Source organism: Humulus lupulus, chromosome 2, assembly GCF_963169125.1.
Source record: "Humulus lupulus chromosome 2, drHumLupu1.1, whole genome shotgun sequence".
NCBI classification, from domain to species: domain Eukaryota; kingdom Viridiplantae; phylum Streptophyta; class Magnoliopsida; order Rosales; family Cannabaceae; genus Humulus; species Humulus lupulus.
Window position 1 is genome coordinate 66295468 of NC_084794.1, and position 21638 is coordinate 66317105.

Sequence of the window (21638 nt, forward strand, 5' to 3'; positions counted from 1 at the left end):
CCCCAATCTTTGAGGGTGATCGGATCCGTTGAAAGCCAAGCAACGGCTAACTATGATACAGTAATTCTGGATTTTATGAGATTTGAGGGGCATGATAGACTGGCCTGTGCCACTTATATGTTGAGGGAGGATGCCCGTATCTGGTGGGAAGTGGCATCGCAGACTAGAGATGTTACTACTTTAAGTTAGGAAGGTTTCAAAGATTTGTTTAGTCAGAAGTACTACAATGTTGCTGTCAGAGCAGCAAAGGTCAATGAGTTTATGAGTTTGGTGCAGGGCAATATGACTGTTACTGAGTATGCCCTGAAATTTGATAGGCTTGCGAAGTTTGCACCAGATCTTGTGCCTATTGATGCTGCTAGGCAAGATCGTTTTATCAGGGGGCTTAATGCTATGATAGCCCGGGATGTCAGGATCACAACGGTACCTGGAGGAACAACTTATGCCCAGGACATTGAGAAGGCTCTAACCGCTGAGGAAGCGGAGAACAAGATATGGAGGGAGAGAGCAGTGAGGCGTGAGGGTCGCAAAGCGGTGCCTCCTTATTCAGGGACGGGTAGGGGCGGAGGCCCCAGTGACTTCAAGAGGAAGACTCCTGACACTTCGACTGCTGCTGGTCCTGATAGGAGGGGTCGGGGTGGTCAGGGTGGCGGCGAGGCATGGCAGACCTATCCAGAGTGTCCGAGATATAGAAGACGTCATCTGGGCGAGTGTCGGGCCAAGGCTTGCTTTGTGTGCAGAGTGGTAGGGCATCTCAGGAAAGACTGCCCAACGGTAAAGAAGGGCGAAGCAAGGAAGGTGGATAGCTTGACTCCAGCTCGAGTATTCACCTTGACTCAGGCAGAGGCCGAGGCTAGTCCTTTGGTAGTGACAGGTCAGCTTTCTAGTGCTGGCTTTCCTTTTATAGTATTGATTGATTCTGGTGCTACACATTCTTTTGTTTCTAGTAGAGTGATTGATAGATTGTGTAGACCAAGTGAGTATCGGACTGCGGGGTTTAGGACTTTGTTGCCTACAGGGGAACTGGTAGTCTCTAGGAGATGGGTTAGGGCACTGCCAGTGATGGTTGATAGTAGAGAACTCTCGGTGGATCTGATTGAGTTAGATTTGGAGGAATTCGATATGATTCTGGGGATGGACTGATTAGCTAGATATGGGGCTACGATTGATTGCAGGAAGAAGATGGTTACTTTTGAGCCTGGGGGCGAGGACCCTTTTGTCTTTGTGGGTGCGGTGTCTGGACCACGCGTACCCATGATTTCAGCATTGAGAGCCAAAGACTTGTTGCAGGGGGGATGCATAGGTTTTCTGGCTAGTGTAGTGGATACTGCTAGAGTTATGCCGGCAGGGCCGGGAGAGACCAGATTGGTGTGTGAGTTTTTGGATGTATTCCCTGAGGATCTGCCAGGGTTGCTGCCACCCAGGGAGATTCAGTTTGAGATTGAGTTGGCACCGGGGACAGAACCAGTATCAAGGACATCGTACAGGATGGCACCAGCAGAACTGAAAGAGATGAAGATATAGTTGCAAGAACTTCTGGATTTGGGGTTTATCAGACCTAGCTATTCTCCATGGGGCGTTCTAGTGTTAATCGTTAAGAAGAAAGATGGGACCTTGAGGATGTGTATAGATTACAGAGAATTGAACAAGTTGACTATCAAGAATAAGTACCCTCTACCAAGGATTGATGACTTGTTTGATCAGCTGCAGGGTAAGATGGTGTTCTCAAAGATTGATCTTCGATCTGGTTATCACCAGTTGAGGATCAAGGATGAGGATATACCAAAGACAGCCTTCCGGACACAGTATGGGCATTATGAGTTCTTGGTCATGTCTCTTGGCCTGACCAATGCCCCAGCAGCTTTCATGGATCTGATGAACAGGGTGTTCAAGGACTTCTTGGATCAGTTTGTTATTTTCTTCATCGACGACATTTTGGTATACTCCAGTTCAAAGGCAGAGCATGAGCAGCATCTCTGACAAGTTTTGCAGAGGTTGAGGGAGCATCAGTTGTACGCTAAGTTTCCTTGGGTTGGCTGGTTACTACAGGCGGTTTATAGAGGGGTTCTCAAAAATTTCTTCACCAATGACAGAGCTGACAAGAAAGAATCAGAAGTTCATCTAGTCAAAGAAGTGTGAGAACAGTTTCCAAGAATTGAAGCGACGGCTTATTTCTGCACCTGTGTTGAGTCTTCCTTCGGAGGAAGGAAAGTTTGTGGTCTACTGTGACGCGTTGAGGATGGGTTTAGGCTATGTGTTGATGCAGAATGAGAAAGTTATAGCCTATGCATCTCGACAACTGAAGGAGTATGAGCAGCGGTATCCGACTCACGATTTGGAGTTAGCAGTAGTGGTATTCGCACTAAAGGTGTGGCGTCATTATCTGTATGGAGAGAAGTGCGAGATATAAACTGATCATAAGAGTCTGAAGTATTTCTTCACCCAGAAGGATCTGAATATGAGGCAAAGGCATTGGTTGGAGTTGGTTAAGGATTATGACTGTGACATCCTTTACCACCCTGGGAAAGCCAACGTAGTGGCAGATGCGTTAAGCCAGAGGGGCCTAGGACAGTTGTATGTTTCCACCCAAATCTCGAGAGAATTGGCTGATGAGATGGTCAGGGCAAAAATAGAACTGGTGGTAGGCCAGTTAGCCAATATCACTTTGCAATCGACCCTGTTAGAGCGGGTCAAGGAGGGTCAGTTGGCAGATGTACAGTTGCAGGAAGTTAGGTAGCATGCTTTAGCAGGGACAGCTAAGGATTATGCAGTTTCTGAGACAGGTTTGCTCTGATATCAAGGACGGATATGTGTTCCAGCAGATGAGGGGATTAGACGGGAGATATTGGATGAGTCTCACACTACACCATACTCACTTCATCCAGGTACCACAAAGATGTATCAAGATCTACGGACATTATATTGGTGGCCCGGGATGAAGAAGGATGTAGTTGAGTATGTGTCTAGATGTTTGACATGTCAGCAGGTTAAGGCTGAGCATCAGCGACCAACGAGTTTGCTTCAGCCTTTGGGTATCCCAGAGTGGAAATGGGAGGATATTACGATGGATTTTGTGGGAGGATTTCCCAAGACAGTTAGACTTCATGACTCGGTGTGGGTGATAATGGACAGATACACCAAGTCAGCTCATTTTCTACCAGTGAGGTCAACTTATACAGTGGAGCAGTATGCAGAGTTGTATGTGAGGGAGATAGTTTGTCTCCATGGGGTTCCAAAGTCTATTGTATCTGATCGAGACCCTATCTTTACCTCCAAGTTTTGGGGAGCTAGGGCTGTTCATTGGACCATATCCAATGTTTTTGGACCCATCCAGATCCAATCCAATTATATATTCGATGTTGGATTTCTCCAACCGATCCAATCCAATACTGTATGCTCAACCGAACTGAATTGATCCAATAAGTCATTGGATTGGATCGGTTCCATCCAATGGATATGAATCCCTGTATTGGATCGGATCCATCCAATATTTTTGATCCAATATTTATTAGATCGGATTGGATCCATCCAATATTTTTGATCCAATATTAATTGGATTGATTGGATCCATCCAATCTGATCCTTAGAAGAGTTAAACCTGATTTTTCACATAAACGACTAATATATTAGTTCAAAACATTACAAACCCAACTTAAATCCAACCTAAATTGTAACATAAGTCCAACATAAATCCAACCTAAATTGTAACATAAGTCTCACATCGAGTTATAATAATACATGCTACATAAACAAGAGTGCACAAATTATGAATATCATAGAATCCTTCATCGGTCCAAAGTGACAATATCACTCAATTCTGATATCCCCAATTCCAGCCAATATTTCTGCAAATTGAAAATAAAAATGATAAGTATTTAATATTGCAAACAGGTATAAAATATAGTAAAAATATAAATGCATTTACCATTTTCTAATGCTTCCACTTCTTCAATTGTTCCAGCGATATCAATTGTTGTTGTATGGAAAATCCAATTCTGAGTACATATGAGTGCTTGTACAGCTTTAGGAGTTAAACAACTCCTATATGGATCAATGACTCACCCCCAGTAGAGAATGCAGATTCTGATGCAACAGTAGATACAGGAATGGCAAAGATATCTTGTGCTATCTTTGAAAGAATCTTAAATCTACTAGCATTATGTTTCCACCATTTCAAAATATCAAAATCAGAATTTTCAAAGTTCTCACATGCTTCTATGAAATACTTATCAACTTCTGTTTTGTTCTCCGAGTGTTCAGCCGCCTTCAACTTTTCTTTGCGTTGTTGATCAAACCAAGTGTAATCATCATCATCCTCATCATAATCCCTACTCTCTTCCCCAAGGTGAGTACTAGAAGAATTATGCATACCACCATTAAAATCAATGATGGAGTACTCTTTGTACATTTGATCCAAAGTCTTCCTAACATCGTTTGCATGTCTTGAAGCTTCAAGTGAATCACCACACATCATCTCGAAGCATACTTTCAAAAATGGCTCCTTATAACAAGGATCAAGTAAAACAGCCACAAGTAATAAAGGGTTCAATTTCTCTATTTCCCCCCAATACTTGTCAAATTTTTGCTTCATTGATTCAGCCATAATAGTCAGTTTATAATTATTCTTATTCCCACACTAGAATGCCAACCGACTATAGATAAAAGAAACTCGATCTAGAAAGTGGTTTGATGTTACATAATTAGACCCGGAGGATCTTAAGGTGCAATCATAAAAGATCTTTAAGAACTTTATGAACAATCTAGCACTCTCCCAATCACTCTCATTGGGACATGCTTTCTCCTCATAAGTGCAAAACTCTTTGACATATCCTACATCATGCATCTCCATCCTTTCAAATGCCTTTTGATACTTTTCAGCTGCCTCTAACATCAAGTAAGTAGAATTCCAACGAGTTGGGACATCTAAGGAAATTGATTTCTTACATGTGATTTTAGCCTGCTCAACACACTCCTTCAGCTTTTGCATTCTAGCACTTGAAGATTTCACATATCTCACAACATCTCTAATCTTGCTTATACTTTGGTCATACTGTTTTAACCCATCTTGAACAATCAAGTTCAAGATATGTGAAGCACATCTTAAGTGCATGTGTTCACCTCTCAAGATTGCACCACCCCACTGATTTACAGTATTTATGACATATTGAACAGAAATATTATTTGATGTTGCATTATCTAAAGTAACGGTAAATACCCTCTCAAGCCCCCAATCTAACAAACATTGTTCAATAGCTTTGCCAAGTGTGTCACCTTTAGAGTTAGGAACAACAATATAACTCAATATCTTCTTATGCAAGATCCAAGAATCATCAATAAAGTGAGCAGTTAAACACATGTAATGCAAATTTTGACAAGATGTCCATGTATCAGTTGTAAGACTAACTCTCTGTTTTTTTCTAACAAAAAAATCTCTGAACTTCTTTTTCTCCCTAACGTAAAGATCCATGACATCCCTTGTAATTGTAGTGCGAGAAGGGACACTAAATTTAGGCTCAATTTTCCAAAGTAGTTCTCTAAAACCTTCATTTTCCACAAAAGAAAATGGAAGTTCATCTTTGATAATCATCCTAGCAACATATTCTCTAATTCCTTCAGGATCAAATTTATGTATCACCAAAGAGTTTCCATCCCCTTTCATTTCAAAACATAGTGTTTTTTGCTTCTTGTCAACTCCCAAAGCCCCCTCATACTTCTTATATTGATTTCTAATATGATGAGCCAAATTACTAGTCCCATTTTTCTTACTACCACAAGCATATTCAGCACCACAATAATTGCATTTAGCTTTTTCATTCTTTTTAGTATCACAAACCTTAGTAAAGTGCTCCCACACCCATGATGAAGGTTTTGACTTCCTCTTCAATTTATTTTCCTCAATCCCATCATCAGTAGTAGGTAAAGTGGTAGATGATGGTGTTGTACTTTTATCCACATCTTGTGCATCTGTTCCTTCATTGCTTATATGCTCAATCCCAGGATCTTCTTCCTCATCAAGAGATTTAGGTTTGTGTCCAGTTGAAGCCATCTATGTGAACAAAAATTTTAAAATATAAAATATTAGTGTTAAATTAAATTTTAATTTCTAAATTAAAGAAAATGATAAATAATTAAACTCACCGAGCTAGATGCACTTGCAGAATCCGCAGTGGTGTCTAGTGTGATGATGATTTTTTCCCAACCCCACTCTAATAATCTAGAATACAAAAAAAGAACATTATATTAAAACTCTATACTAAGTAATGTTGTAATGCATATACATCAAAGCCTGCAAAGATAATTTATAAAAGAACATTATGTTAAAACTCTATACTAATGCATATACACCAAAAACGCTATACATATAATATATATACATACATATCACAACATATATGTTCAAACTTGTATCATTAGTATCAATTTAAAGAAGAAGATATTTAATGACATCATCACTTGAGTCTTGAATAATAAATAATTATATAAGAAGTTGAGCTTTTTAATTTAACGTATATGAACTGCTAATCTGCATAAAGAGCAACACGAGCCACTAAGCTTAGCTTACACCACTATCAAGTGTGTAATTGGCTAAACAGTGAGCTAATTGATTAGCTTCTCTAAAAACAAATCTGGAACTTACAAAATCAAAGCTAGGAATTAGACTCTTAATACTCCAAACGATGTTGTCAAGATCACTACAATAATCTGAGGAACTAGAGATAATAGACACCAAACCTTAAACAAAAGTCGTTACTGCCTTTAAAGAAAGAAAAAAAAGAAATTCTGGATCCAACAATGAGGAACCAAAACTTCAATAAACAGAATCCCAGTAAGGCAACAACATAGAAAATCCTTTTCTTTTTTTCCCTAATTTTCAACGATTTGAAGATATTCTTATAATCAATTTTAATGAGAAAACATATATAAAAAATATGAAAGTAAGAGTACCTATAAATGTGTATATTAAATTAAGAGAAAGTTAAAAATACCTGAGTTGCTATCGTTTACGAGGGAGAAGCTGTGCCGTCGTCGGGGAGGGAGGAGCTGTGTCATTTCCGTCGGCGACTGAGGGAGAATATGCCGTCTTCGTCAGCGAGTAGGGGAGAAGCTGCGGTGTCTTCGATCGTCTGCGAGTGGAGAGTTTCCGTCGTCGTCAACTCTCTAGGCAGGTCAGTGGAGATGGCGGCTTAGGATAGGAATACGATAGAGAGAGAGAGAGGTCTGGTAGGGATTTGCTTTTTTTTTTTCTTTTAGAATATAAATGCTTTTTAATATATGTAAATAGTAAATGTAATAAAATATAATATATTTTAACTTTAAAAATATATATAATATATTTTTTATCTGAATATTAATTGGATGGTATTGGATCATTATTGGATTGGATCGGTCGGTTGGATCCATTGGATTTACATGTCATCCAAGAACCGACCGATCCAATATTGGATTTTTAAAAATGTCATCCGATCCAATCCAATCATGATTGGATATCCAATTTTTAGCGGTCGGTTGATATTGGATCGGTCGGTTTGTTATTGGATTGGATCGTTTCTGCACAACCCTATGGGGAGCTCTACAGAGAGCCATGGGGACTCAGCTGAAGTTTAGCATAGCTTTTCATCCTCAGACTGATGGACAGTCTGAGAGGACGATTCAGGTATTGGAGGACATGTGTGATTGATTTCGAGGGTTCGTGGAGTAAGTATCTCCCATTGATCGAGTTTTCATATAACAGCAGTTATCAGTCCACGATTGGAGTGGCTCCATATGAGATGTTATATGGAAGGAAGTGCAGATCACCCATTCACTAGGATGAGATGGGTAAGAGAAGATATTTGGGGCCGGATATGGTTCAGAAGACTACTGAGGCTATTGAAAAGATGTGAGCGAGAATGCTTGCTTCGCAGAGTAAAACGAAAAGCTACGCTGATCCTAAGCATAGGAATGTGGAGTTCCAGGTTGGGGACCACGTGTTTCTGCGAGTCTCACCATTGAGGGGTGTGAGGAGGTTTGGAGTGAAGGGAAAGTTGAGCCATCGGTTTGTTGGGCCTTTTGAGATCCTAGAGAGGATTGGGCAGGTGGCTTATAGGCTGGCCTTGCCACCGTCGCTATCAGGAGTTCATAATGTGTTCCATGTCTCTATGTTGCGGAAGTATGTTTCTGATGCGATGCATGTGCTGAGGTACGAGGACTTAGAATTGCAGACAGATTTGTCCTATGAGGAGCGACCAGTTCAGATTTTAGATTGGAAGGACAAAGTCTTACGTAACAAGACAATTCCATTAGTGAAAGTATTATGGAGGAATAGCAAGGTCGAGGAAGCGACCTGGGAGTTAAAGACGGCGATGCGGGATCAGTATCCCGAGATATTCAAGTAAATTTTGAGGATGAAATTCTCATTAGGAGGGGATAGTTGTAACGACCCAAATTCGCTAATAAGGCTTAAGGGCCTTGATTAGTGTGGCGGGAGGGCATAAATGGGATTAGAGTGAATATTATTGACTTAAATGTGTGAATATGTGATTAATGATGATTATATGGTAATTAATGATATTATGTGATAATATGAAATATTTATGTGATATATGTGAGAACCGCATTATTATGTGGGCAGGTTCATAAAGCGCAACTCGAGACGATCCTAGGGTCAGATAACGGGAAAAGTCACAACGGGACTTAAGATATGACTATGGACAAGTCAGGGGTATTTTAGGTATCGGGTAGCGATTTGGACTATCGGGTCATAAAATTAAATATATGGAGATATATTCGAGGTTAGAATGTCTAAGCAAGAATATTGGGGAATTTTACCGTTTTGGTCTCGGGGACGGTTCCGGCACCCCGAGCTGTGGGATTAACTTAACCAGTAAGACAAACTTAGGAAGCCTTTAGAAAATTAGATCGACATTACCATTTTCCCTACTCAGCTGATTACTCTCACTCTCACTCTCAAGAGAAAAAAAAAAACAAAGGGAACTAAACCAGAAACTCTCAAGGGAATTGGGGAAATTGAAGCTGAAGAATTGCTGGAAATTTAGAAGAATTCAGGAGCAATCTTGGGGACTAGCTCAGTAGACAATCAAGGATTAAATCAGGACCAAGGTAAACATGAATCTCCTTCTTCTTGTGGTTAGAACTTGAGTTTCAGCTGGGTATTGAGGTATTGTTCAATTAATGATTAGGGTGGAATTGAGCTGGGGAAATCCTTGGAATCAGCTGGGATTCAGCTAAGGGAAGGGTTCAATCAAGAAGGTAAACTTTGTTTCATGAATTGATGATTTGAGTTTGAGTTTTGACTGGTTATAACAGGGTGTTTACGTTCTTAGAGTTTCATGGATTGGAAGTGAATTTTCTATGGCTTATTGAGCTAAGTTTCTATTGAAATTGTGTAGCATGAGTTGAGGATATGTTGGGTGTTGAAGTAGGAAACTTAGGGGTGGTTTTGGCTGAGGTTTTGAGCCATAAAATGGTGGGTTTTCTAGGTTCGAAAGGAAAGGTCGCGGCTCTATTCTAGAGTGTTGCGGCCCTAGGACGAAAAAGGGCCAAGGAGGCTCGGCCAAGGGAGGGCGCCGCAGTGCCCAAAGCAAGGGCCGCGGTGCGTGTCCTTGCCCAGGTTGATCCTTGGTTCTGTTTTGGGGCTAGGGCCATGGCTAAGCTCCAAGGGTCGCAGCCCTTGATTGTGCAATTGAACTTTTGAGGATTCTAGGCTTGGGGATGGGGTCTAGTTTGCTCGAGATTGGTTCCACCACCGTGCTTGGTGGAATTTGAATTCCCGGGAGTTAGTTTTGTGACCGAGAACCCTAATTTGAGTTTTAATGAGACCCTATACTTTGTTTGTGACTAGGTGATAAAGGCTTAGGCTAGGGATCGGATCGTGCTTGAGGGGCGTTGCTCATAATCCTAAACCGAAAAGATTAAAGGTAAGAAAACTGCACCTGGTTGAATATATGTGACAGGACTAAGGGTTCCCTATTGTAAATGCTTGAAAGGATGGTATTATGCCATGCAAGCCATTTAGTGAACCAACGGCCTAAGGGTGCCAAGGGTTTCACTAGCGCACAGGGCGCGGCCCGGCCACTGGTAGCCGAGGACAGCTTATTATGCACTGAGCTCGGTTTAAGCGGGCCGGAGTCAGTGGGATAAATAGAGGGTGCGGCCTAAGTCATCGGCCCTGAGTATTATGTGATGTGAATGATATAATTGATTAATTACATCTAGAATCTGAGCTTATGTGCTGGATGTCTATTGTGAATTATTTGATGAAACATCATGCTTGCTGACTAAACTGTGTGATATCAATGATTGTGTTGTATATGATGTTTTCTTGCTGGGCCTTGGCTCACGGGTGCTACGTGGTGCAGGTAAAGGCAAAGGCAAGATCGATCAGCCTTGATTGGAGAGCTCTGCAAGGTGAATGTACATGGAAGGCCGCTCAGCCGCCACGGCTGAGAAGGTTACAGGGACAAGAGGACCAGAACCTTGTATTTTGCCTTAGTATGGCTAATGTATACCTTTAACTGTTGAATTTCGCGAACCAGCTTTTAAACACTGATGTTTTGGGGATCCCTTCTGTAAACTGTTTATAATATATAAGGTGTATCTTTTGAGGACAAAATGTCTTTTAACCCTAGAACACTTAAACTAATGACGCGTTTTTAAATTAATGACTTGACTAGCAAGTCCTGCACTTTACAAGTACACAGTGTAGCGGTCTTGGCTATCCAGGGCGTTACATGAATCCATAGAGAGAAATAGAACAACAGATAGAAAAAATGTAGAGAGAACAAAATTAGAGAGAAATCTCAATGATTTATAATTTTATAGACAAATTTGACTATATAAAGTATGAAGTCACTTGTGCACAAAATTATCAACACAGTAAAGAATCACATCAGAAGAATAATAGTTCAGATACATTCAGCAAAGGTATAACTATTTACTATGTTTGACCTGACACAAAGAACTACCTTTCAAAGCTTACAATGATACCCTCAAACCAGTAGATGAAGAGAATTTTACTCATGCGCCTTTTGTAGTTGTGAGTGAGACAACAAAATGCAGCATTCCTGTAGAATAATCCCTCTGTTACTTAAACATTCTTTTGTAGTATCATGACCGGGAATCATAAACATTCTTTTGTAGTATTATGACAGGGAATCATAAGGTTGAAAATATTGGTGTCCATAGATATACCGGTACTTGATTTTATGGAAATATCAGAGAAAATATCAATACCGATTGGAAAATTTTTAAAACTTTATTGAAATTACAAATAAATTCTTAAAATATAATTTTTATCATAAAATCTTAAACAAATACAAAACATTCAATAATACATAATCCACATATATTTAAACATATCTTCATAAATACATTTCCATACAAATATAACATTTCATAAAAAGAAAATCAATACCAAAACAAACTCTTAGGGGTTCAAAAGTAGTATTCATATGATCTTCATCTAATCAATACTAATTATATTATGATATAGTTTGAGTATAACTACATGTAAATAAGAATATTAAACCAACCAAATTGAGTATATGAATAATTGAAAAATCTTGCAGATACTAGAGTAGTCACTATCACAAGATTTCATTCTATAGTTGCTAAAATCATAAATGATGTTAAAGTGGTTACAAGATACTCTACAAAGATTACTTACAAGAGTCTCTATCAATTATGTTTTCATATTAAAAAATATGATTTAAATTGTTTCTTTTGTGTTTTATTTGATACTTTTCAAAATTAAATTGATATTTCTGACATTTCATCAATGTTTCCACAATATTTCTGCTATATTTTGACAGATAAAGTTTTACACTCAGAAAAATATTAGAACCTTGGAAAATTCAGATATTTCGACAGAAATATTGCCGATAATATCGATTTTTTCATCCTTGATACTAACCAATTATTTTTTTTAAATCACCACTTTCCTCACATAGTCTAGCTGCTGAACTCTGTTTTTTTTTTTTTAAATCTCCAGACTAGTATGTCCAGAAATGTTACTCCATCCCCTACTTACATTCGTACATTACCAAGTTTTTCATGAACTTTTTTCTACCTTTTCCGCACATCAAAAACCCTGCTAATACATTAATTCTTGCAATCCACTCTGAACATATGTAGCAAAAATACTTCCAAACCTATAAAGAGTAGAGCCTTGTTTCAGTAGATGAGCATCAATATAGACAAGACAATGATAACTGTTCTAACCAAAGCGTCCTGCGTCACACTAAGAAACCTAACCTCCTAATCCAAAGTTAACAAAAATTTGTTACAGCTCATCTAAAACCGGTAACCAGGGTGGTTATTTATATATTTAGTTTCCCTTAATATATTTTACAATGTTCACATCACACAACTCATAAACTATTAGACTCCTAAATTAAGGAAGCGGAGAATTGTTGCATTTTATTTATAAAAAGTAATGACAATTACAAAAAAGGAAACTTGATATTGCCAAATCAATCAGTTTATGATTTACCATAGCCACTTTCCTTTTTTGAGCTCTTCTCTTAAACATGCATCAGCATGCTCTCTCTTCACCCGCTTCTCAGATGATGATGGCTTATCTCTGTTAACACAAGCCTAAGAAGCAAAATCACATTAGATACCTCTTACCTGAATCTTTATCTCAGGAAATCTAACATAAATCACAACTTTTATAACATGAATAGATATAACTACCCGATAGAATAAAGCAGCTGCAAGGTCAACAAGACCATATTGTGACCTACTTAAATCTCCAAATCTATCATCTTTAGTTGCCTCAGCCCTGAATAAGTATAGATTTAATATTATTTTTCTATTGATAAAGCAAGTTGTATAAATAAAAAGATGATAGTCATCATTTGTATTACAACTTAGGCAGTAGCAAAAATGCTCCTTCTAAAACGTAGTGAAAGACAAAAATAAAAACAGAAACACCTTCCCATAAACATCTTAGATTACAGCCACAAATACCAATCACGTGATCTTAGTAAACACTGGTATATATATGACAAATTAAAGCAAGGTGAGCTCTTGCCTGGTAAGTGTCAATTGGAAAGAAAAGAAAATATAAAGATGACCTATTATGAAAAGCAAATTGGAAAAATAAGAAAGAACGAAATACTGAATGGTATGACATGCAATTCAAGAAACAGAATCATCATTTTTTTAGACACAAATTCATTATTTGTCACCTAAAAAAAGGCACCAATCCAACAAGGGTTTTAAAAGAAAACAGGAGTAAAATATTTTCAATGAGTAGTAACAACCTGTGATGCTAAACATAATTTCCTGGTATGTTGTGCGAACAATACGTATAGAGTCTATAGACCTTGTTCATACTACTTACACTTTTTCATAAACATTTTTTGGTGGTGATATGGTTCTCTCTCTATTAACATCTTATAAAATACATTGAGGCAAAGTCACAACTGATATTTATTTTTGGTTTTAGGAGCCATAAATGTGCATTAGCTAGTAATGATTAGAATCAATATCAACAAGTTCTTGAATAATAAAGCCACAACTTAAATTGCTTTCTCTGAAATAAGATAGAGGTCGTGAACAGTTATAACTGCAAACCTTCCATGCTCTCCAGGTCGGATACAGAGCATCACATCTTTTTCTGCAAGAACTGCACTTACAGGGATCACTCCACCACCCAAGGCTTTCCCTAATATCTGGAAAGAACAAATATAAACTTTCATTTAGTGAATGAACTTTAGCGACACTCTAATACATATAAATATCAGTAGAGTGTGAAAAAGAAAGTGATGGCTTACCACTACATCTGGGCGAACTTCTTCCCAATCACAAGCCATCAATTTTCCCGATCTAGCTAAGCTAGATTGGATTTCATCAGCAATCATTAAAATATTGTATTTTGAGCAAAGATCTCTTACAGATTTTAAATAACCATCATGGGGAATAACAACCTACCAACCAACAAAAGATACAGTTCTTCTCAGGTAGTTTAAAGTCGATAAATACTTAAAATTGTTATACCAAATGTGGGAGAGGCAAATCTAAGTAAGTCATACCTAACAAATGAACAAACTCATGAATGCTTGTACATGCTTTCTTTAGTTTAACTAATTAAACTTAAGAAAAAATATATATGTTTCACGAAAAGGTACCCCAGCTTCTCCTTGGATGGGTTCGAATAAAAATCCAGCTATTCGATCTCCATTTTCTGCACTTCACAACAATCATAAGTTAAGAAATGAAATAAAATAAATTGACATTACAATGATCTCTCTATATGTGTGTCTAGCTTCAAATTTTTTCCCCTCTATCTCAAAATTCAAAATAACAATTGAAAGAGTTATAGTAACCAATTCAAAATGAGATATTTTACAATTATATAATAGAATACAGAAAAATAAACAAGCAGCTCAAATATGCAAGAAAGCTTAGAGAATCCAAACCTTTAAAAGCTTTTTCAAGGGCTACCAAATCACCAAAATCAACTTTGAGATGACCAGGAAACAAGGGTCCGTTCATCGTGGTGGGGAGGCTCTCTGTTCATCGTGGATGGAGAATCAAGGTCTTCCTAGTCCGGTGCTTGAATGGCGGTGACAATCGGTGGGTATCCGTTCGGGGTTGGCAAAGAGAAAATGAAAGAGAAAGGGAGAAAAGAGACGATCGGTTATGGAGGGAGAGAGAAAGAGATTTGGGGATTATATTTTTTTTTATTTACTTATTTTATAAATAAAATTTGATTATCTTTGGGACCGTGTGAAAAAAAAAAATTGGGGGGGGGGGGGGGGAAGCTGGGGAAAAATTAGGCGCCAAAAGGTACCAAAAGATTAAGTACCACACCTATACATTTATTTATCTATTATAATACTTTTTTAGAAGTGTTAAATTTTTGTGTTATGGAAATGGGTTTTTGTTGTAGTGTGAAGTAGTGGTATTCGCAGTTGTGAAACCCCGTCGACATGAAGAACTGGTCTTGAAGTCGTTGGGGTGGCTAGGCAGCTCGATGACCGCTGGAAAGTTGGGAAAACGGGTTAAATAGTAGAACCTGTCGCCTCGCCCCCGTTGATCCGGGCTGGCTTTGAGGCAGAAGAAGAAAAGGATGTCCGCTAGGGTAGGAACCTCCCACTCGTGCCTCGGGAAGAGGTACCTCAGCCCCGCTAGTAGACAGTAGGAGTTAAGGGGCAGTTGGAAGGGACCCAGCTTCACGTAATTCAGAAAATCCATGAAGTACTGGTCCAGGGGTAGGAAGGCCCCGGCCTTGAGGTGTTCGTCGCTCCAAGCCGCGAACTCCTCGTCGAGAATCATGCAACTCCTCTCGCCCTCGAGAGGAGGTAGGGCAACAAGAACGCATGTCCCAATTTTGATGTTATGGGACAGCAGGATCTTGTTGACCCTCCATTGGGTCATAATCTTCGAGACTATCCTCTCTGCCTCGAAGAAAGCATCAGGTCCCACCTCGACCGCTTTCTCCACTATGGGACCGCAGTGGGGGATGGGAGAATTCACAGCAATCCCTTTCCCCTTGCTGGCCTGCTGGGATGACGAGCCAGTCGTGCTCTTCTTGGGTATGTTCTTCCTGGGCCCAATCTAGTCTCCTAATGAACAAGAATGAAGAAATGTTTAAATAGGTGACCTTAGAATAGAAAAGGGAATATAGCGCGAGAAAACAGGGGCTGAGGTAATCTCAGCCCGCGGTGTGTGAAGCCACGCGTTTCCATGGTCACGCGCCCACGTTTCCCACGGATCCCCGATTGCTCGGGATCTGTGTGTCAGGAGGGTCAGGATAATGCTTGCCTTGGAGGGAAAGTTTTAAAAAAAGCAAAACCGCCTAGGAAGCGTAACCTTACCCGGTTTTGCACCCTAGAAACCTCTCACCTTCCCCTTTCCAAATAGGCATTCCCTAAAGCTACCCAAAATAATTACCCAGAAATTATCTTGTCCTAAACATCACATTCCTAGACATGTTCTCATATAGTCGATATCCCTAGGATCAAAACCTATGCACCAGAAACCAGCCAAAAACAACATGCAGTGTGCGACTAAGAAAGAAGTTTACCTAACAGAGAAACGGAAAGACCAAAACATGCAACAGGCAGAGGACTTACAGTGTTTTCTCCGTGTGAAAGTCACAAAAAGCGTAGGAATCGGAGTCCTGGTGGAGCCTTTAAAGCTGGACTGACGAAGAAACTCTTGTGGCAAGAGCGTAAGGATCTCTAGGATGATAACCGGAAGAAGAAAAACTTCTGAGACTAAAAAGGAGAGAAAATGAGGAAAAAAATTCAAATAAAGGGTGTCTAATACGGAAGATGGCCAACCTTATATATACGTAAGAGACAAATAAACGAGGACCGTTCGATCAAATTAATGCGAGATACGAGGGTCATAACTCGAGAGGCAAAACGACGGCCGAAGACAGGCTAGGCCATTTAATGCAATTCTCGAAAGCCGAACAGTCGCCAACCACGGTGCTCCACGTGTCTGATACCCGCGCAGTGGACGGGACATGAGGAGTCGAAAGGGAAACTTAAAAGCCCCTGCTGTGAAGGTCACAGATGACGTCTTGGGTCACGAGCAGTGGCTTGGGGGGAAAATGTACGCCCTAAACATCCGCGCACTGTTGGCGAGCTGGAAAAGGGCCTAATTCGATCCGCCACATGTAAATCGTCCACCCGGAGCTGTTGTTACGGGCTTCCATCTGTCCAGCCCGAGCTGATTAGAGAGTTAACTGCTACTCGGAGGTAGTGGGTCAGCAGTATGGATGTCACGAGCTGGCGCTACGTTGAGCTTGTGATGCGACAGAGATCTGACACCCGAATCCTTGTAAAGTCAATCACGCAGAACAAACGTGCATATATTAGACATCACGTGTCTATTCCATTCCTGAATTCTCGGACGCGCAGTATAAATGTGCGTGTTCAGGCGCCCCACGCCTGATTTGGGCCATGCGGCCCATTATCCCTCCTTACCTATTGATTAGACCACACTTCATTGTAAGGTTTTAGGAATTAATCATCAGTGTCACAGAGATGATGTGAAGGGTAAAGAGATCACGGGATGACCCCATTGCCAACCCAGGTATCCTCTTCCTATAAATACCAAGATCTTGGGCAATGCAAGGGGTTGGCATATTTTTGTAAAGAAATTCTCTGTAATAAATAGCCAAGAGAAATTAATAATATCGACTGGTGGACTAGAGGGATTTTAACCTTCGAACCACCCAAAAGGAAATGAGTGATCACCTTCCCATGATATTAATTTCTCAAGTCTATAATTTAGCTATTTTCATATTACGATTCACCAATTAGCACTAATCCATCCTACTTATTCGTATAATTACATGTTGGGGAAGAACCGTGTCAACAATAGGCAAGAAGAATAGTAAAGGTCGAATGGATCTGAACCCTTGATCAGGGATGAAAAATAATCTAAGAGATGACATATGATTTCAAAAAGATGCGGCAAAAAAGAGAATGGGAAATGACGTGCACAGGTAAAAGGGTACTCGAGTACTCTCAGTAAGAAATCCCCTTGTGACACATGTCCACACTTGAGTGTGGTAGGAGGGCACGTTTTTCGAAAGTGAAAAAGTTTCCTTCTCAGAAGCTTCGAACCAACTCTTTTAAAGGGGCAAAATGTTACACCCAAATTTCGAGATTAAATAAATAGTCTCGAAATATAGGCTCGAAAAGAGTAAGCTTGAAAATAATAAGTGTTAGCAGTACACTTGTATAATTTGACACATGATTCCAGATCTGTTACTAGCGCTCGAGCAGGAGTCGCAGCGTTCGAGCCTGAGATGAAAGCTCGAAGATACCAACTTTCTCCGAAGAATGAGCTCGACGAAATTCATGAATGAGGAGGAGGCAATAACTGGAAGGATGAGCTCAAAGCTTGGATAGTATTAAAAGCGCGTCAACGCAACGTTCGAGCTCAATGACGTGCTTACCATACGGAAAAATTGTTAGGAAATTCCTATTTCTTAGGGATTCGTTAAAGCGGCATATTAAATCCCTATTATCATGGGATATTACTTAATTAACTCATTTAATATATTTATTTCAAATTTGAATGCTTCCTTGTAACTTCCCTGAATTGGGGGAAGATATTCCTACAACCAGATCTATAAATAGCCTGATCTGATTCATTTGTAGGGAGGCAAAAATTGTACTGGAGAAAAATCTACCAAATTTATTCAAAGCTTTGAGAGAGTATTGATAACAACAGTGACTTGTGGACTAGGCAGATTTTAACTGCTGAACCACATAAAAAACTCTCAATTCTTCTATTTTTTTCTACATTCGTGTTTAGTGCTCTTCATAATTAAGTTGACAAAAAATGGCGTCAACATTATGTATTATATATTATTGTAATAATAATATTTTATAACATATGAATTTATATTAATATAATTATGAAATATCTATGTTGACTCGTTTTTTCGTTAACTCGTCTAACACCCAAAGAATAATATTGAAAAGATTTATGAAAGCTAAATAAAGTACATTAGATGTTTCTAGTACCCAGAAATAATGGATAGAGAGAGCTTTATAGTGGTTCTACCGCAAAAAGATGGTCTACATCCACTTAGTCACTGTCATTGATCTTGAAAGTCATGAATTACATTTGTATTTAATTTTTAGCTATTTGACTCCATTTAAGATGAAGAGCTCTCTCTGTGAAAAGTTGTCGCCCCTTTTTTCCTCTACCCTTTTTTGGCCCCTACTCCTCTTATTTATATTGAGGAGTTAGGGTTACATTTGAGTGAACTTAAGTTATTAGGTCTGACCCAATAACTTAGACAAAGTTACAAGTGACTAGGCCTTAGGCATGATCTGGGGTGATGGGTAGTGACACTCCAAAAATTGGTATAACAATAGCCACCCAAGACAGTCTTCATGTTTGCATAAGGCTGACTTATCGTGTGAACCCTCTCTTTCATGAGAACCAGATCTTTAGGCCTTCGACATATCATTACTTGACTTTGCTGGTCTTTTAATAGTGACAGTGAGAAGATCTCAGCTGCTCGTAGGCTAATTGGGCGAGCTTGTCTGAGATGCTTCACTTCCGAGATAGGCGAGGGGCTCCAAGATCTGAGATAGATGAGATGAATGCTCAAGGTTTCGAGGACCTCAAGGAACCAAGCAAAGCTTAATGCTTAAGATTCTGAGGACTGCTAGGAACCAAGCAAGAGGATTGCTCCAGGTTCTGAGGACCTAAAGGAACCAAGCAAGAGGAATTCTCAAGATTCTGAGGACCTCTAGTAACAAGCAAAATGAATGCTCAAGGTTCTAAGGACCTCTAGGAACCAAGCAAAATGAATGCTCAAAGGTTCTGAGGACCTCTAGGAACCAAGCAATATGAATGCTCTAAGTTCCAAGGACCTCAAGGAACCAAGAAAAGCTGAATGCTCAAGGTTTCGAGGACCACTAGGAACTAAGCAAGATGAATGGTCCAGATTCTGAGGACCTCAAGGAACCAAGCAAGAGGAATGCTCAAAGTTCCAAGGACCTCTAGGAACAAGCAAAATGAATGCTCAAGGTTCCGAGGACCTCTAGGATCCAAAGCAAAATGAATGCTCCACGTTCTGAGGACCTCAAGAAACCAAGAAAAATGAATGCTCAAAGGTTCCGAGGACCTCGAGGAACCAAACAAGATGAATGCTCCAGGTTCCGAGGACCTCAAGAAACCAAGCAAGATGAATGCTCCATGTTTTGAGGACCTCAAGGAACCAAGCAAGGCTAAATGCTCAAGGTTCTGAGGACCTCGAGGAACAAAGCAAGAGGAATGCTCAAGGGGAACCTCTCCCTTCAGACAATCCTAAGTGATCGTAGGCATGCGGTAGCTCCTGGGAGTGGTCTTTCGCATTTGGCAGGTTCCAATATCTAAGCACGTCTTTGGAGATGGGTCCCCATATCCAACTAGCCTCGTATGTATGTAATTGAGGTTACTCACTAATGCGGGGGAGCTTATGAGTCGATCTGTTAGCCACTATAGCGATATGTCTGAGATATCGCCCAACAGAGATGGCTTAGGAAAGCTAATCGTTGCGGGAAATTTTAGTGACTCAAATATCTCTTTCCTTGTGTTCAGCTCTCAACGAAAGCACCAAAATGTCGACTCATTTTTTCATTAAATCTTCTAACACCCGAAGAATAATATTAAGAAGATATGCGAGAACTAAATAAAGTACATGAGATGTTTCTAGTGCCCAGAAATAATGGATAGAGATAACTTTATGTTAGAGATATATGTATTGTCTCAATGGAAAATAAGAAATACTATTACAACTCTATGCAAAATAATACAAAGACACTGTGATAATTGATTAAATAAGATTACAACTCAATACTTAAAATACAAATATATGTGGAAAAGAAATAGATGAAGAGAATGATAAGAATTACAACTCTAAAACAAAATATACAAATAAATATGTAAAGATAAAATAGAAGAATAGAATATAAAAGCAATAACAAGAACAAAAAAAGTAAAACACTCTGACTCACACAACCAAAGTGAAGAGCATTGGAGATCACCAACTTGAACAAGGTTTACAACCTTTGCCCAAAAGCTTATTTTATCCCAATCTCAAGCACTAAGGAATTCTCTCAATATTGGAAATAGCTCTCTGGAATAATCAAGCATTTTAGTGTATTTCTAGCCAAGTGATCTAATTGATAGAAATAGATTTGTCTTATAAGTGAGCATTAGGCTTCTATTTATAGAGTTTTGAGATACCCTTTGAATTTCGAATTCCACCAACCCCCATAGTTGTTACCAATGTTTAATTAGATGTTTATGCAATTAAAATGGAGATTTTGGAGTTACTTGGGATGTTAGAACAATTCAAATTGGAAAAAACTGAAAAAACAAATTGGTTGTCAGCCTCACTGGCCTCTATCCCCCAGACCGCGGCCAAGGAATGTCATTGGTCGTGGCCACAGGCTATTATCAGCACAAAATGTCGTTTTTCCAAAACGTCCCAAATCATTTCCTGCATGTTATTTTAACCTCCAAACACCTAATGGGAGTTAAAAACATGTCTCCAACAGCCATATTTCATAATGGCTTTGTGAAATCCAATCTTAAATGTGTAATATACAATCTACACATTATTGGGTAATATTTTGGAGTTACAAATTTGTAACTAATTTTGTAACTCCAAAATATGTCACATTTTGGCACACACATGTGTCCAATTTTGTGACTCTCAATAATATGTTACAAGGTGTGACAAATCACATTTTGTCACATATTTAATCTAACATTATATTATATGAAATAATATAACACTTTAGAGTGGTTCAACCTCAAAAAGATAGCCTGCATCTACTTAGTCACTGTCATTGATCTTGCAAGTCATGGATTATATTTGTATTTAGCTTTTAGCTATTTTTCTCCATTAAAGATGAAGAGCTCTCTCTGTTAAAAGTTGTCACCCCTTTTTCCCTCTCCCTTTTTTTGGTCCCTACTTCTCTTATTTATATTGAGGAGCTAGGGTTACATTTGAGTGGGCTTAACTTATTGTCTGACCCAATAATTAGACAAAGTAACAAGTGACTGGGTCTTAGACATTATATGGGCTAATGGGTAGTGACACTCCAAAAATAGGTATAACAATCTAGTTTTGTATTAAATATTATTATAATTATATTTTATAA

General features: G+C 39.2%; 1 protein-coding gene across 14 annotated transcripts in view; it reads right to left on the reverse strand.

The window, feature by feature from the left end:
• The window catches only part of LOC133817967 (uncharacterized), a 45494-nt gene extending 30806 nt beyond the window's left edge, over positions 1-14688 (reverse strand). For 8 of the 14 annotated variants that reach the window (XR_009885748.1, XR_009885749.1, XM_062250626.1 and 5 more), the window contains exons 1-9: positions 14424-14688; positions 14133-14188; positions 13779-13931; positions 13579-13676; positions 12694-12781; positions 12491-12594; positions 10965-11063; positions 6139-6214; positions 5834-6046 (exon numbers count right to left, since the gene is read on the reverse strand). Coding sequence is in view for 12 of the 14 variants with exons in the window: in XM_062250626.1 (XP_062106610.1) it covers positions 5834-6046; positions 6139-6214; positions 10965-11063; positions 12491-12594; positions 12694-12781; positions 13579-13676; positions 13779-13931; positions 14133-14188; positions 14424-14499 (963 nt within the window). In the remaining 2 variants the exon portion in view is untranslated. Of the gene's footprint in view, positions 1-5833; positions 6047-6138; positions 6215-10964; positions 11064-12490; positions 12595-12693; positions 12782-13578; positions 13677-13778; positions 13932-14036; positions 14194-14423 lie in introns of all 14 variants that reach the window. The other 6 variants (XM_062250635.1, XM_062250637.1, XM_062250636.1 and 3 more) reach the window with 3 other exon arrangements.
• Positions 14689-21638: the final 6950 nt, after the last annotated feature.